The sequence below is a fragment of the Nematostella vectensis genome, chromosome 9, assembly GCF_932526225.1.
Source record: "Nematostella vectensis chromosome 9, jaNemVect1.1, whole genome shotgun sequence".
NCBI lineage: Eukaryota > Metazoa > Cnidaria > Anthozoa > Actiniaria > Edwardsiidae > Nematostella > Nematostella vectensis.
The window spans coordinates 1406765-1419623 of NC_064042.1; the positions used below are offsets into that span (position 1 = coordinate 1406765).

General features: G+C 41.2%; 1 protein-coding gene across 6 annotated transcripts in view; it reads right to left on the bottom strand.

The window, feature by feature from the left end:
• Positions 1–12859, bottom strand: part of LOC5509454 (phospholipid-transporting ATPase IF) — a 38128-nt gene that overhangs the window by 1612 nt on the left and 23657 nt on the right. The window contains exons 33-38 of one of the 6 annotated variants that reach the window (XM_048732975.1): positions 11585–11643; positions 11288–11358; positions 11107–11172; positions 10787–10890; positions 10185–10371; positions 2419–2449 (exon numbers count right to left, since the gene is read on the bottom strand). In XM_048732975.1, the coding sequence (XP_048588932.1) occupies positions 2419–2449; positions 10185–10371; positions 10787–10890; positions 11107–11172; positions 11288–11358; positions 11585–11643 (518 nt within the window). Of the gene's footprint in view, positions 1–2393; positions 2450–2866; positions 4243–7765; positions 8627–10184; positions 10372–10786; positions 10891–11106; positions 11173–11287; positions 11359–11584; positions 11644–12859 lie in introns of those variants that run through there. The other 5 variants (XM_048732973.1, XM_048732977.1, XM_048732978.1 and 2 more) reach the window with 5 other exon arrangements.

The window sequence follows — 12859 nt, forward strand, 5'->3', positions numbered from 1 at the left end:
TAATGTGCATGTCACGTAACACTTGTATTTTTCTAGCATGTCACGTAACTTGTGTCTAATGTGCATGTCGCGTAACACTTGTATTTTTCTAGCATGTCATGTAACTTGTGTCTAAAGTGCATGTCGCGTAACACTTGTATTTTTCTAGCATGTCATGTAACTTGTGTCTAATGTGCATGTCGCGTAACACTTGTATTTTTCGAGCATGTCATGTAACTTGTGTCTAAAGTGCATGTCACGTAACACTTGTATTTTTCGAGCATGTCATGTAACTTGTGTCTAAAGTGCATGTCGCGTAACACTTGTATTTTTCTAGCATGTCACGTAACTTGTGTCTAAAGTGCATGTCGCATAACACTTGTATTTTTCTAGCATGTCACGTAACTTGTGTTTAATGTGCATGTCACGTAACACTTGTATTTTTCGAGCATGTCATGTAACTTGTGTCTAATGTGCATGTCACGTAACACTTGTATTTTTCGAGCATGTCACGTAACTTGTGTCTAATATGCATGTCACGTAACACTTGTATTTTTTTAGCATGTCACGTAACTTGTGTCTAATGTGCATGTCACGTAACACTTGTATTTTTTTAGCATGTCACGTAACTTGTGTCTAATATGCATGTCACGTAACACTTGTATTTTTTTAGCATGTCACGTAACTTGTGTCTAAAGTGCATGTCGCGTAACACTTGTATTTTTTTAGCATGTCACGTAACTTGTGTCTAATGTGCATGTCACGTAACACTTGTATTTTTCGAGCATGTCATGTAACTTGTGTCTAATGTGCATGTCGCGTAACACTTGTATTTTTCTAGCATGTCACGTAACTTGTGTCTAATGTGCATGTCACGTAACACTTGTATTTTTTCAGCATGTCACGTAACTTGTGTCTAATGTGCATGTCGCGTAACACTTGTATTTTTCGAGCATGTCATGTAACTTGTGTCTAATGTGCATGTCGCGTAACACTTGTATTTTTCTAGCATGTCACGTAACTTGTGTCTAAAGTGCATGTCGCGTAACACTTGTATTTTTTTTAGCATGACACGTAACTTGTGTCTGATGTGCATGTCACGTAACACTTGTATTTTTTAGCATGTTACGTAGGTTGTATCTAATGTGCATGTCGCGTAACACTTGTATTTTTTTAGCATGTCACGTAACTTGTGTCTAATGTGCATGTCACGTAACACTTGTATTTTTTAGCATGTTACGTAGGTTGTATCTAATGTGCATGTCGCGTAACACTTGTATTTTTCGAGCATGTCATGTAACTTGTGTCTAAAGTGCATGTCGCGTAACACTTGTATTTTTCGAGCATGTCATGTAACTTGTGTCTAAAGTGCATGTCGCGTAACACTTGTATTTTTCGAGCATGTCATGTAACTTGTGTCTAATGTCACGTCTAGTGTCTAGGTGATAGTGTACAAGTGATGGAACATTGTGTTTCATACAGTACCACTAGTGCTGGTACCTGTGTCACATACTGCTTGTGGAAGGTAGTCACATGAAGGTGACTGGTAGTCACATGAAGGTGACTGGTAGTCACATGAAGGTGACTGGTAGTCACATGAAGGTGACTGGTAGTCACATGAAGGTGACTGGTAGTCACATGAAGGTGACTGGTAGTCACATGAAGGTGACTGGTAGTCACATGAAGGTGACTGGTAGTCAAATGAAGGTGACTGGTAGTCACATGAAGGTGACTGGTAGTCACATGAAGGTGACTGGTAGTCACATGAAGGTGACTGGTAGTCAAATGAAGGTGACTGGTAGTCACATGAAGGTGACTGGTAGTCACATGAAGGTGACTGGTAGTCACATGAAGGTGACTGGTAGTCACATGAAGGTGACTGGTAGTCACATGAGGGTGACTGGTAGTCACATGAAGGTGACTGGTAGTCACATGAGGGTGACTGGTAGTCACATGAAGGTGACTGGTAGTCACAAACTGTGTTAAATGTCGCGTCACCATGACACCATTAGTAGAAAAAGTAGAGCGTGTGAGGCGTAACGCAAACATTGCGTGACGCGTAACGCAACCGTTAAAAAGCGTGTGACGCGTTACGCAACATTTACACAGCGTGACGCGTAACGTGACAGTTACACAGCGTGTAACGCGTAACGCAACACTTAAACAGCGTGACGCATAACGCAACAGTTACAAAGCGCGTGACGCGTAACGCAACACTTACACCTCGTGTAACGCGTAACACATACACAGCGTGCCGGAAAAACGCACGCAACTCTGCCAACCAATGATGGGGTGAGGGTTAAGTGCATTTTGGTTGAGTCAGGAAAGGGAACAGGTATCAAAAGCAAGGATTTAAAGTGCTTATAATCAAAAAGTGCAGTGCCAGAGAGTGCCCAGTGCGTGAGGTCTCTGACCTACTAACATGAACGAACAACTTCCCTGGACCGACTTTAACGTTCTTGCGATCAAACTAGAAGGGAAAAAAGTTAGTTGGTAAACTGAGAGGTCTTGATCCGCGGAATAGAGGATATAAAGAGGCCAAATCTTGAAAAGATGTGTCGGCCGTGCATTAGGTTGACACGTCTCTTATAAGGCGATGCGCGCTCTTGTGGCCGGCAATACTAGGCCTTTTAAATTGTAACCAATTTTAACATGTCAGAAGTACGCTTCAAACATCGTTATCACTTTACTCAAAACACAAGATGACCATGTTAGCGCGCGCTGCACTGTAAACCGCGAGATCAAATTACTGACAGTATTGTCAATTTCGTCCTTTCACCAAGTCTATCTCCCACCCCACTTCCCTCAAAAAACTACTGTCACGCTGCGAACCCTCTTCACCAGACAACCCTATGAAGACATGAGCTATCAGATACGGAGAGCAAAAGCCAGAGTACAAAATTTATTTATCCTAGACATACAGGAGCTGGGATGGCCTGTCTGTATTACCACTAGCCAAGAAAAAATGAGAGACCAGAGCACCGTGTCGAAACCCGCATTTGGTTCATGGCACATCAGCAAGAAAGCTACAGTTTTTCAAATCTTTTATTTGTTTTCGATCACTTATTCGATAGTCATGAAGTGTTGCGGGTTACGACAGAATAGGTACATATAGAGAGTAGTTATTATAGACATAAGTAAATTCTCTCGTTTTTAAAAACATCTTTTCCTCTTTGCAAACAATCAACACTAATCCTACAAAATTGTGTGACAATTTATTAAACAGCTACAATAAAGTATTGGTCCTTGAAGGTGGTACTATATAGTCTAAAACTTTCAGTTAACTTCTGACTTCTACATCGTATGTTTTGTAAGAACTTTTGTAAGATTTGTTTTGTAAGAACTTTTGTAAGATTTGTAAGAAATCGATAAATAAACTCTCAAGCAAATACAATACAGTCAACTCTCGGCTTATGTACACCGCTTATAAAGGAGTGACTGCTTAAATGAGCGAAAGCCTTTTTGACTGTGTGCATTAGCCGAAGGTCATTGTAAATTCACCCAAGAGGACTGCATTGGGCCAACTAACCAATTATGCTCAGGTTGTGAATTATCCCCAGTTAGCCAAAGGGGTGATTTCCCTAGGTAAGGTGTTTAAGTCATTGCGGGAGCAAGTGAGATAACCTTCTTGCTATTTGTCATTGGCACACAGCAAATGTGCATCAACCAACGGTTAGCGATGAACAGAACGAGAGAGTGATATAATTCCTGATGTGAAATAACTTAGCTACCTAGTCTGAACAAGAAGTATGCTCCGTAATATCCATAGGAAGGTTTCACCAAAGAAAATGCGAGAGTGCAAGGGTAGAGTGAGTTATAGTTACCCACTTAATCTAGACAAGTCGTTTGAAATATTCTTCAAGGAAAAGAGAGAAATAAGTAGCACGAGCGGTAAGTTTGAAATTCTCCTCGAAACAAAAAAGAGAGAGTAGAGATTAGTATGATTCTAGCAAGTTTTTTCCAGATTAGTTTTTTTTCCAGGCTAGTCTAGACAAGAAGTTTTATCCGGGTAAGATTTTCCAAAGTAGAATAAGGGATAGCCTCATCCCCAGGCTACTCTCTGTCAGCGCTCTGCGGATTCAAGATGGCGGACGCGAAGGCAAATCACGTTGTGACGTCACTAAAAAAGTTGGCTGCGCAGCATAAAAGATGCCTGGGAACGAGGCTAAATAAGTGAATATGTCTAGACGTAGCGTTAAGGCAGTGCATCGTCATCTGTCTACCGAATCACAGGTGAGTGATCTCAGTTGTCTCCACCTCTACCTAGAAAATGGAGAAAGTAAGAGATAGAGTGAGCGTCTTACAGCGCAAAGAAGCTCAGAGAGCAAGTCAGATTTAGGCAAAAGAAGTTATCAATATTCTGCGAAATCTCGTCCAAGCAACAGCTAAATTGCCTTCTGGCTTCCGTCATTTGAATACTTGAAGCGATTTGATTGGCCAGCACTTGAATGGTTTCTATTCACATTACCTCTCTGCAAGGCAATGGCCAATCAAAAAGCACCAAATGTAATTGGCTAATCAAAAAGCACCAAATATAATTGGCCAATCAAAAAGCACCAAATATAATTGGCCAATCAAAAAGCACCAAATGTAATTGGCCAATCAAAAAGCACCAAATGTAATTCGGTTAGCTTGAATGACGGAAGCCAGAAAGCGATTAAGCAGTTGTAAATTTATTGACGGGAGTACGCAGAATATTGAAATTCACAGTAACGAGTGCTATAGAGGGGAATTAGCATTGTTTATCAAGAGCATTAGAACTAGACGAGGAAGCCGTAATTTCTCTCATCACGCGTGTTTTATTGGGCCTTTATTTAGCACATGCGTTAGAGATTTACATGCAGTCAGAGTATTAAGCGTGATTAAGACAATTAGGGTTATCAACATTTAGCACTCCGTTATTTTGTTGCACAACATGGTTCTAAGTGAAGGCTCCTCCGATGGGAGGAAAAGCGTGAGCCTGCTAGTCGGCTCTCCAGCGGGTTTCCGAAAAATAGTAATTTTGGAATAAACCCACTGGAGAGTCGGCTAGTAGGATAGAAAAACGTAAATGAGGAACTGAGTGTAAATGAGGAAGAGACAGGAGACTTTCAGCTTGATTATCGAATTGGATTTCGCATCTTACGAAAACAAATCTCTTGGTATTTTGCGAGTGTATCGTTGTTAGCCTGATAGGAACCCTTAGATGAATTAGAGATCAACAAGAGATAACCAACTGTCATATCTGTCTTCTTACAAGAAGCGTCCTAGGAAAGCGTACCAAAAGCTTGACAGCGTTGCGTTACATAACGTCACCACGAGAATGACAAAATGGCGGCTGCTGAGTCATGCTGAGTAAGCATGCTTTCTCACTTACGTTCTCACTCCTCTGAGGGGAACACCACATTATTAAACTCGCCAGAGCTAAAACGTTTCCCCCGTTTAGTTGAGCGTTTGGGAGTTGGCGCCTTTACGGTATAGGTGGCCGGTGGTGGGGGGAGTGATCTCTTTAGCACCAGGAAGACAAGAGGAAAGACAGAAGCGTAAGAAAGGGGATAAATTGTGAGAAGGGGAAAGGTTAACGTGTGAGAAGGGGAAAGGTTAACGTGTGAGAAGGGGAAAGGTTAACGTGTGAGAAGAGAAAAGAATAACGTGTAAGAAGGGAAAAGGTTAACGTGTGAGAAGGGGAAAGGTTAACGTGTGAGAAGGGGAAAGGTTAACGCGTGAGAAGGGGAAAGGTTAGCGTGTAAGAAGAGAAAAGGTTAACGTGTGAGAAGAGAAAAGGTTAACGTGTGAGAAGGGGAAAGGTTAACGTGTGAGAAGGGGAAAGGTTAACGTGTGAGAAGGGAAAAGTTAACGTGTGAGAAGAGAAAAGGTTAACGTGTGAGAAGAGAAAAGGTTAACGTGTGAGAAGGGGAAAGGTTAACATGTGAGAAGGGGAAAGGTTAACGTGTGAGAAGGGGAAAGCTTAACGTGTGAGAAGAGAAAAGGTTAACGTGTGAGAAGAGAAAAGGTTAACGTGTGAGAAGGGGAAAGGTTAACGTGTGAGAAGGGGAAAGGTTAACGTGTGAGAAGGGGAAAGGTTAACGTGTGAGAAGAGAAAAAGTTAACGTGTGAGAAGAGAAAAGCTTAACGTGTGAGAAGGGGAAAGGTTAACGTGTGAGAAGGGAAAAGTTAACGTGTGAGAAGAGAAAAGGTTAACGTGTGAGAAGAGAAAAGGTTAACGTGTGAGAAGGGGAAAGGTTAACGTGTGAGAAGGGGAAAGGTTAACGTGTGAGAAGGGGAAAGGTTAACGTGTGAGAAGAGAAAAGGTTAACGTGTGAGAAGAGAAAAGCTTAACGTGTGAGAAGGGGAAAGGTTAACACGTGAGAAGGGGAAAGGTTAACGTGTGAGAAGGGGAAAGGCTAACGTGTAAGAAGGGGAAAGGTTAACGTGTAAGAAGGGGAAAGCTTAACGTGTAAGAAGGGGAAAGGTTAACGTGTGAGAAGGGAAAAGGTTAACGTGTAAGAAGGGAAAAGGTTAACGTGTGAGAAGAGAAAAGGTTAACGTGTGAAAAGAGAAAAGGTTAACGTGTAAGAAGGGGAAATGTTAACGTGTGAGAAGGGGAAAGGTTAACGTGTGAGAAGGGGAAAGGTTAACGTGTGAGAAGGGGAAAGGTTAACGTGTGAGAAGGGGAAAGGTTAACGTGTAAGAAGGGGAAAGCTTAACGTGTGAGAAGGGGAAAGGTTAACGTGTGAGAAGGGGAAAGGTTAACGTGTGAGAAGGGGAAAGGTTAACGTGTGAGAAGGGGAAAGCTTAACGTGTGAGAAGGGGAAAGCTTAACGTGTGAGAAGGGGAAAGGTTAACGTGTGAGAAGGGGAAAGGTTAACGTGTAAGAAGGGGAAAGCTTAACGTGTGAGAAGGGGAAAGGTTAACGTGTGAGAAGGGGAAAGGTTAACGTGTGAGAAGGGGAAGGTTAACGTGTGAGAAAGGGAAAGGTTAACGTGTGAGAAGGGAAAAGGTTAACGTGTAAGAAGGGGAAAGGTTAACGTGTGAGAAGGGGAAAGCTTAACGTGTGAGAAGGGGAAAGGTTAACGTGTGAGAAGGGGAAAGGTTAACGTGTAAGAAGGGGAAGGTTAACGTGTGAGAAGAGAAAAGAATAACGTGTAAGAAGGGGAAAGGTTAACGTGTGAGACGGGGAAAGGTTAACGTGTAAGAAGACAAAAGAATAACGTGTAAGAAGGGGAAAGGTTAACGTGTAAGAAGGGGAAATGTTAACGTGTGAGAAGGGAAAAGGTTAATGCGTGAGAAGGGGAAAGGTTAACGCGTGAGAAGGGGAAAGGTTAACGTGTGAGAAGGGAAAAGGTTAACGTGTGAGAAGGGGAAAGGTTAACGCGTGAGAAGGGGAAAGGTTAACGTGTAAGAAGGGGAAAGCTTAACGTGTGAGAAGGGGAAAGGTTAACGTGTGAAAAGGGAAAAGGTTAACGTGTGAGAAGAGAAAAGGTTAACGTGTGAGAAGAGAAAAGGTTAACGTGTGAGAAGGGGAAAGGTTAACGTGTGAGAAGGGGAAATGTTAACGTGTGAGAAGGGGAAAGGTTAACGCGTGAGAAGGGGAAAGGTTAACGTGTGAGAAGGGGAAAGGTGAACGTGTGAGAAGGGAAAAGGTTAACGCGTGAGAAGGGGAAAGGTTAACGTGTAAGAAGGGGAAAGGTTAACGTGTGAGAAGGGGAAAGGTTAACGTATAGATGGAAAGCAGAGGCAATGAAAAAGCGGGTTGGATGAAGGTTGCCAATTGGGTACCCTTATGATACCAATGAATACACATGAATTACACAGGTATCCCAAATCTGATCCGATTCTGATATCGTACATATTGTTTATGTCATATAAGAGTCATGAATATGAGGCAGCGACCACTACTACAATATGCATTTTATTCTAACCCGTATATAGTCAGTATGTGAGTATAACGAACAGAAAATAAATATTTTTAACGGTGTTTTTCTATATCGACCTGTTATCATAAGGAAGTAAAAAAAAAACGTTATTCTACTCCCTACCAAACCTAGCTGATTTCTTATTACAGTAAAAGAATAATTATCAGGTTTGAAAGCGTTGGTCTCCTCTCTCGTAAAGGGACACATTTAAGAGTTAAAATAGTTGGTCGTTTTAATCCGGGTCGAATTACTGCGGTCTTCGATATCTGGCAAACTCTCGCCCCCCTTTACCCAGCTACTAAATCGCCTTCCGCCTTCCGTAATTTAAACTTAATATTTCACTGAGTGCTCTATTCAGCAGCTGGTGGCAAGATGGAGGGATCGAAAGCCATTCAAGAGTTGGCCAATTATAAAGCTTCATTTGCTTTGATTGGTATAGCTGGTTTAGGAGTTGGAAATCTTTGGCAAGAGTTAGCATAACACTGAAAACCGCAGCAATTTTAATGAAACAAAATTCACTGCTAAATGATGCTAAAGGGTGTAGCCTTGATACCTAATAAGAAAATATTTTGACAGCCGTCTTGGATTTTATTGTTATCCTTGAATGTAATTCTACCCAGACCTGACCTCAGCTAGACAACCAAGGGAGCGTTCGGCTCAACATTTCCTGACATGGAAGTAGAGCTAGTGTGCAAGGGGGAGTTGTAATCCAGTGAGCCAATCAGAGCAAAGCAAAGCCCTCTGGCGGGAAGCTGTGGGAGGAACAATGGGGTGATGAGAGGTGGCATGGGCACTAGATGGCGCTGAACCAATCAGTGAAGGTGTATGGGCTTCACGCAATGGCAGTGATTCACTAAAATTGACCAATCAGCAAAAGCGCACAAGAGTTCACACAAGAGCTTTCGCACAAAAAAAAAAATAAGGAAATGGGAGTAAAAGCGTATTCTCCAATCCGTAAGATTATAATTCACCAAAACACACACAAGTAACTGAAGGAAAGAGAAAAAAGTAAAGAGATTGATGAAGGTGAATTAGTAAAAGACTAACATCAGCTTGATCGGATATAAATGCCTCGTAGTCTGTGAGCGGCCTTAGCAACATGGGCGTGGTTGTGTTGTCCCGGCTGATTACCTTGCGTTGCTTACCTTGCCATCACTGAGGGTTCTTAGTAACATGCGCATACCTACTAACATTGTTGTTGTTACCGTGTCATGTCCGAGCTGCCTTGAGTAGGGTTATCTTGTCTCTTGTGAGCGGCCTTAGCAACATGGTTGTGTTTTCATGTCACGTGATATGTCTTAGTAACATGAGTAGGGTTATCTTGTCACGTGTGTGTCACGTGTAGCAACATAGGTGTGGATATCTTGTCACGTGTGATTTGCCTCAGTTCCATGGGTGTGATTATCAGTTACGACTTATTCCCTTATCGTCGAAATACCTTTTGTTATATTTTAAATATCACATTTAGCATCTATATTTTTTCTATTGACGTCTTACATATGGCACGAGTTCATAGGGGTTGAAGCATAATATCCCTTTTATATTGACCATATACCAAGTTAAACTAGACCACCTTTTTCAGGTGTTTTTAACACCGAGTCGAGGAGAAACGGCGTTTTTATTTTATGTGTGTTATTTTACTTACAAGCTGGTTTACAGTAACTAATTCAATCATTCTTAATTTTTACGGCTCTATTTTAAACTTCCACCATTTAGAATATCAGTAACGTGAGCTCAAAATTGATTATTAGAATGACACATTTAAAGACATTAGCGGACGAAATACAAATCATTAAGCAAGTTAAAGGCTTTTAATATCCAAATAGCTTTTTTGCTCTCCAAGCTCACATATAATGCAGAATACACCAGAAAGCCCATCTGTTGAACTCCTATTACCATGATACTCACCCCAACCCCCCCCCCCCCCCCAAATCACTCTCTCCGAGCTAGTTTAAATAACTTTGAACATTTCCCTCTGGCACCCCACCCCCACACCGCAAATTAGACTTCGGATAAACGTAAGAACCTGGGAACTTTGTTTAATTCCGCTACATATAAAATCCCTTTATGCTTTTATGTGACGTAATTCTATAAGTGATTATCAGATGGTACTTGGAAATCAGTTTGGGCGAGTTCATTGTATTTAACACTTTTTCAGCCATCCCCTACCCGTATACCATTGACAATCCATGGTACCTTATCCCAGCGTACTTCGCACAGTTCCCAGGGTAACCCCAGTCCCCTACCTCACTTACATACACATATCTAGAGTCAGTATCTATTATACCCCCAGGGTTGGCTTCACCTTACCTGCGCTTTTTGAGTTTCCGTGGGGAAGAGATGCCGGCCTATGATCATGCCGAATACGTCCGGTAAAAGCGATATGAGGATGAGAAGAAGCAGTCCAAGCCACACAACGCCTTCATTGAATAAAGTGAAAAATACTTGGTACATGTCGATGGAGACTTGGTCGCCGAAAGTGGTTTGAAAACTTTCCCTGAAAAGGCAAGACTAGAGGTAAGCGAAATAATGCCGACGGAATATGGTTCGGTTATGACGTCTAAAGATATTTGAAAAACTGCTAAAACATGCAATATATGAGAGAAGAAGGGTTTCGATTCTTAAAAAGCGAGAAACAAGAGTTGAAACTTTTCTAGTTTTAAAAGTAAACATGCGAGGAAAGTTCTCATTCTGACATACTACTAGACGTAATATGGGAGTCCTTGCCCCAACTTTGTTACTGTCTTTGTTCAATATTAAAAGAAAATAAAGTAAAGAAATCTAGGAACAAAGTGTTATACTTTATAACAACGAATTAAATAAAACCTTCCTCAGTTCAGTCGGTGGAAATGGATGCTTTCTTGGTATTTTGCTATCATGACAAAATGGCGGGACTCGAGGGAGGCTCTTACCACTTGGACGAATTGAATACAATAGCGAACAGGAAGAATGTCAAGATGGAGCCCCACGTGACCACATGCGTCAGCCACGTCCAGTAATGCGTGACTAACGCAAGCTGAAACACAAGGCGTCACGCAATGAGCAATTTTGGTCAGGCAATTAACGCGAAAACAGCGCACATATCCACAAAACAAAAGGAAAGGCAAACCACTTCACAACACCTCCAAACATGATGATCAAACAAGCCAGCATGACTGGGCCAGTAATATTGGCTGGTACTAACTTCACGGGGATTTGTGTGTCACAGAACTAAATCAAGTGAGAAGCTTACCTTAAGATTACTAACTATAACACAAACAGCGAAGACGAACGTCCCAAAAGACCATATACCGACGTTCTGTAGAATAGAAATAGGTTTAAGCAAATCTATTGAAGGGAAATTCACACTCTTTGAAGTTGTTTAAAATAATCTGTTTCTTATAAGTGTTAATATACTAAAACTTGAAACTTACAATTGAACCAAAGAGATCTCCTTGGAACATCAGATACCCCCCGAAGAAGAAAACTAGCGCATGCCAATATCCTGCAAAAGAGGAGCAAACGGAGTAAAAAAAGAGAGCAGAAGAAGTACACAAGGGACTCACAAAAAGTATAAAGGTCTTAATCGCGGTGAAAAGTTTTATAGACGGCCATCTTGAGTCTTTTTTCCGTCCCCCCCCCCCCCCCCCCCAACACCTTTCTCCCGTTTTTTAAAAAAGGTTAAGCTTGCCAGGGTGATGGAGTGTCCCGTTGCTCTTGTGAGTACTTACCAGATGCGACCCAGCATATAAACTGGACCCAAGAGAGGCGGCTGTTTTTGGCAACATCTCTGTAAGTAAAATAAAAGAGCAAGTGGTGAGTTGTGAGACATTAAACTAATTAACTAGAGGTACCGCTGATACAGGTTAGGGCTAGAGCTATGACTGCCAAAGCCGTAAATGGAACACTTGCCCACGAGTGGAATGGGGAGTGGCTCAGCTAATTGTCTGATTTTGGTCTGTGCAAATACCCATTACCATAATGGTTACGGTGTAAATCGTTTTGATGACTCTTTAGAAAATGTTTGTATAGATCTATTGATTTCTTTCTGGTAAAGATTGGTGTAAATCTGTTGTCTACTTACTGGGAAAGATGGGTATAGATCTTTTGATTACTTATTGGTAAAGACTAGATCTGATTACTTAATGGTAAAGACTAGATCTGATTACTTAATGGTAAAGACTAGGTCTGATTACTTAATGGTAAAGACTAGGTCTGATTACTTACTGGTAAAGACTAGGTCTGATTACTTACTAGTAAAGACTAGGTCTGATTACTTACTGGTAAAGACTAGGTCTGATTACTTACTGGTAAAGACTAGGTCTGATTACTTACTGGTAAAGACTAGGTCTGATTACTTACTGGTAAAGACTAGGTCTGATTACTTACTGGTAAAGACTAGGTCTGATTACTTACTAGTAAAGACTAGGTCTGATTACTTACTAGTAAAGACTAGGTCTGATTACTTACTGGTAAAGACTAGGTCTGATTACTTACTGGTAAAGACTAGGTCTGATTACTTAATGGTAAAGACTAGGTCTGATTACTTAATGGTAAAGACTAGGTCTGATTACTTACTGGTAAAGACTAGGTCTGATTACTTACTGGTAAAGACTAGGTCTGATTACTTACTAGTAAAGACTAGGTCTGATTACTTACTGGTAAAGACTAGGTCTGATTACTTACTGGTAAAGACTAGGTCTGATTACTTACTGGTAAAGACTAGGTCTGATTACTTACTGGTAAAGACTAGGTCTGATTACTTACTGGTAAAGACTAGGTCTGATTACTTACTAGTAAAGACTAGGTCTGATTACTTACTGGTAAAGACTAGGTCTGATTACTTACTGGTAAAGACTAGGTCTGATTACTTACTGGTAAAGACTAGGTCTGATTACTTACTGGTAAAGACTAGGTCTGATTACTTACTGGTAAAGACTAGGTCTGATTACTTACTGGTAAAGACTAGGTCTGATTACTTACTGATAAAGACTAGGTCTGATTAC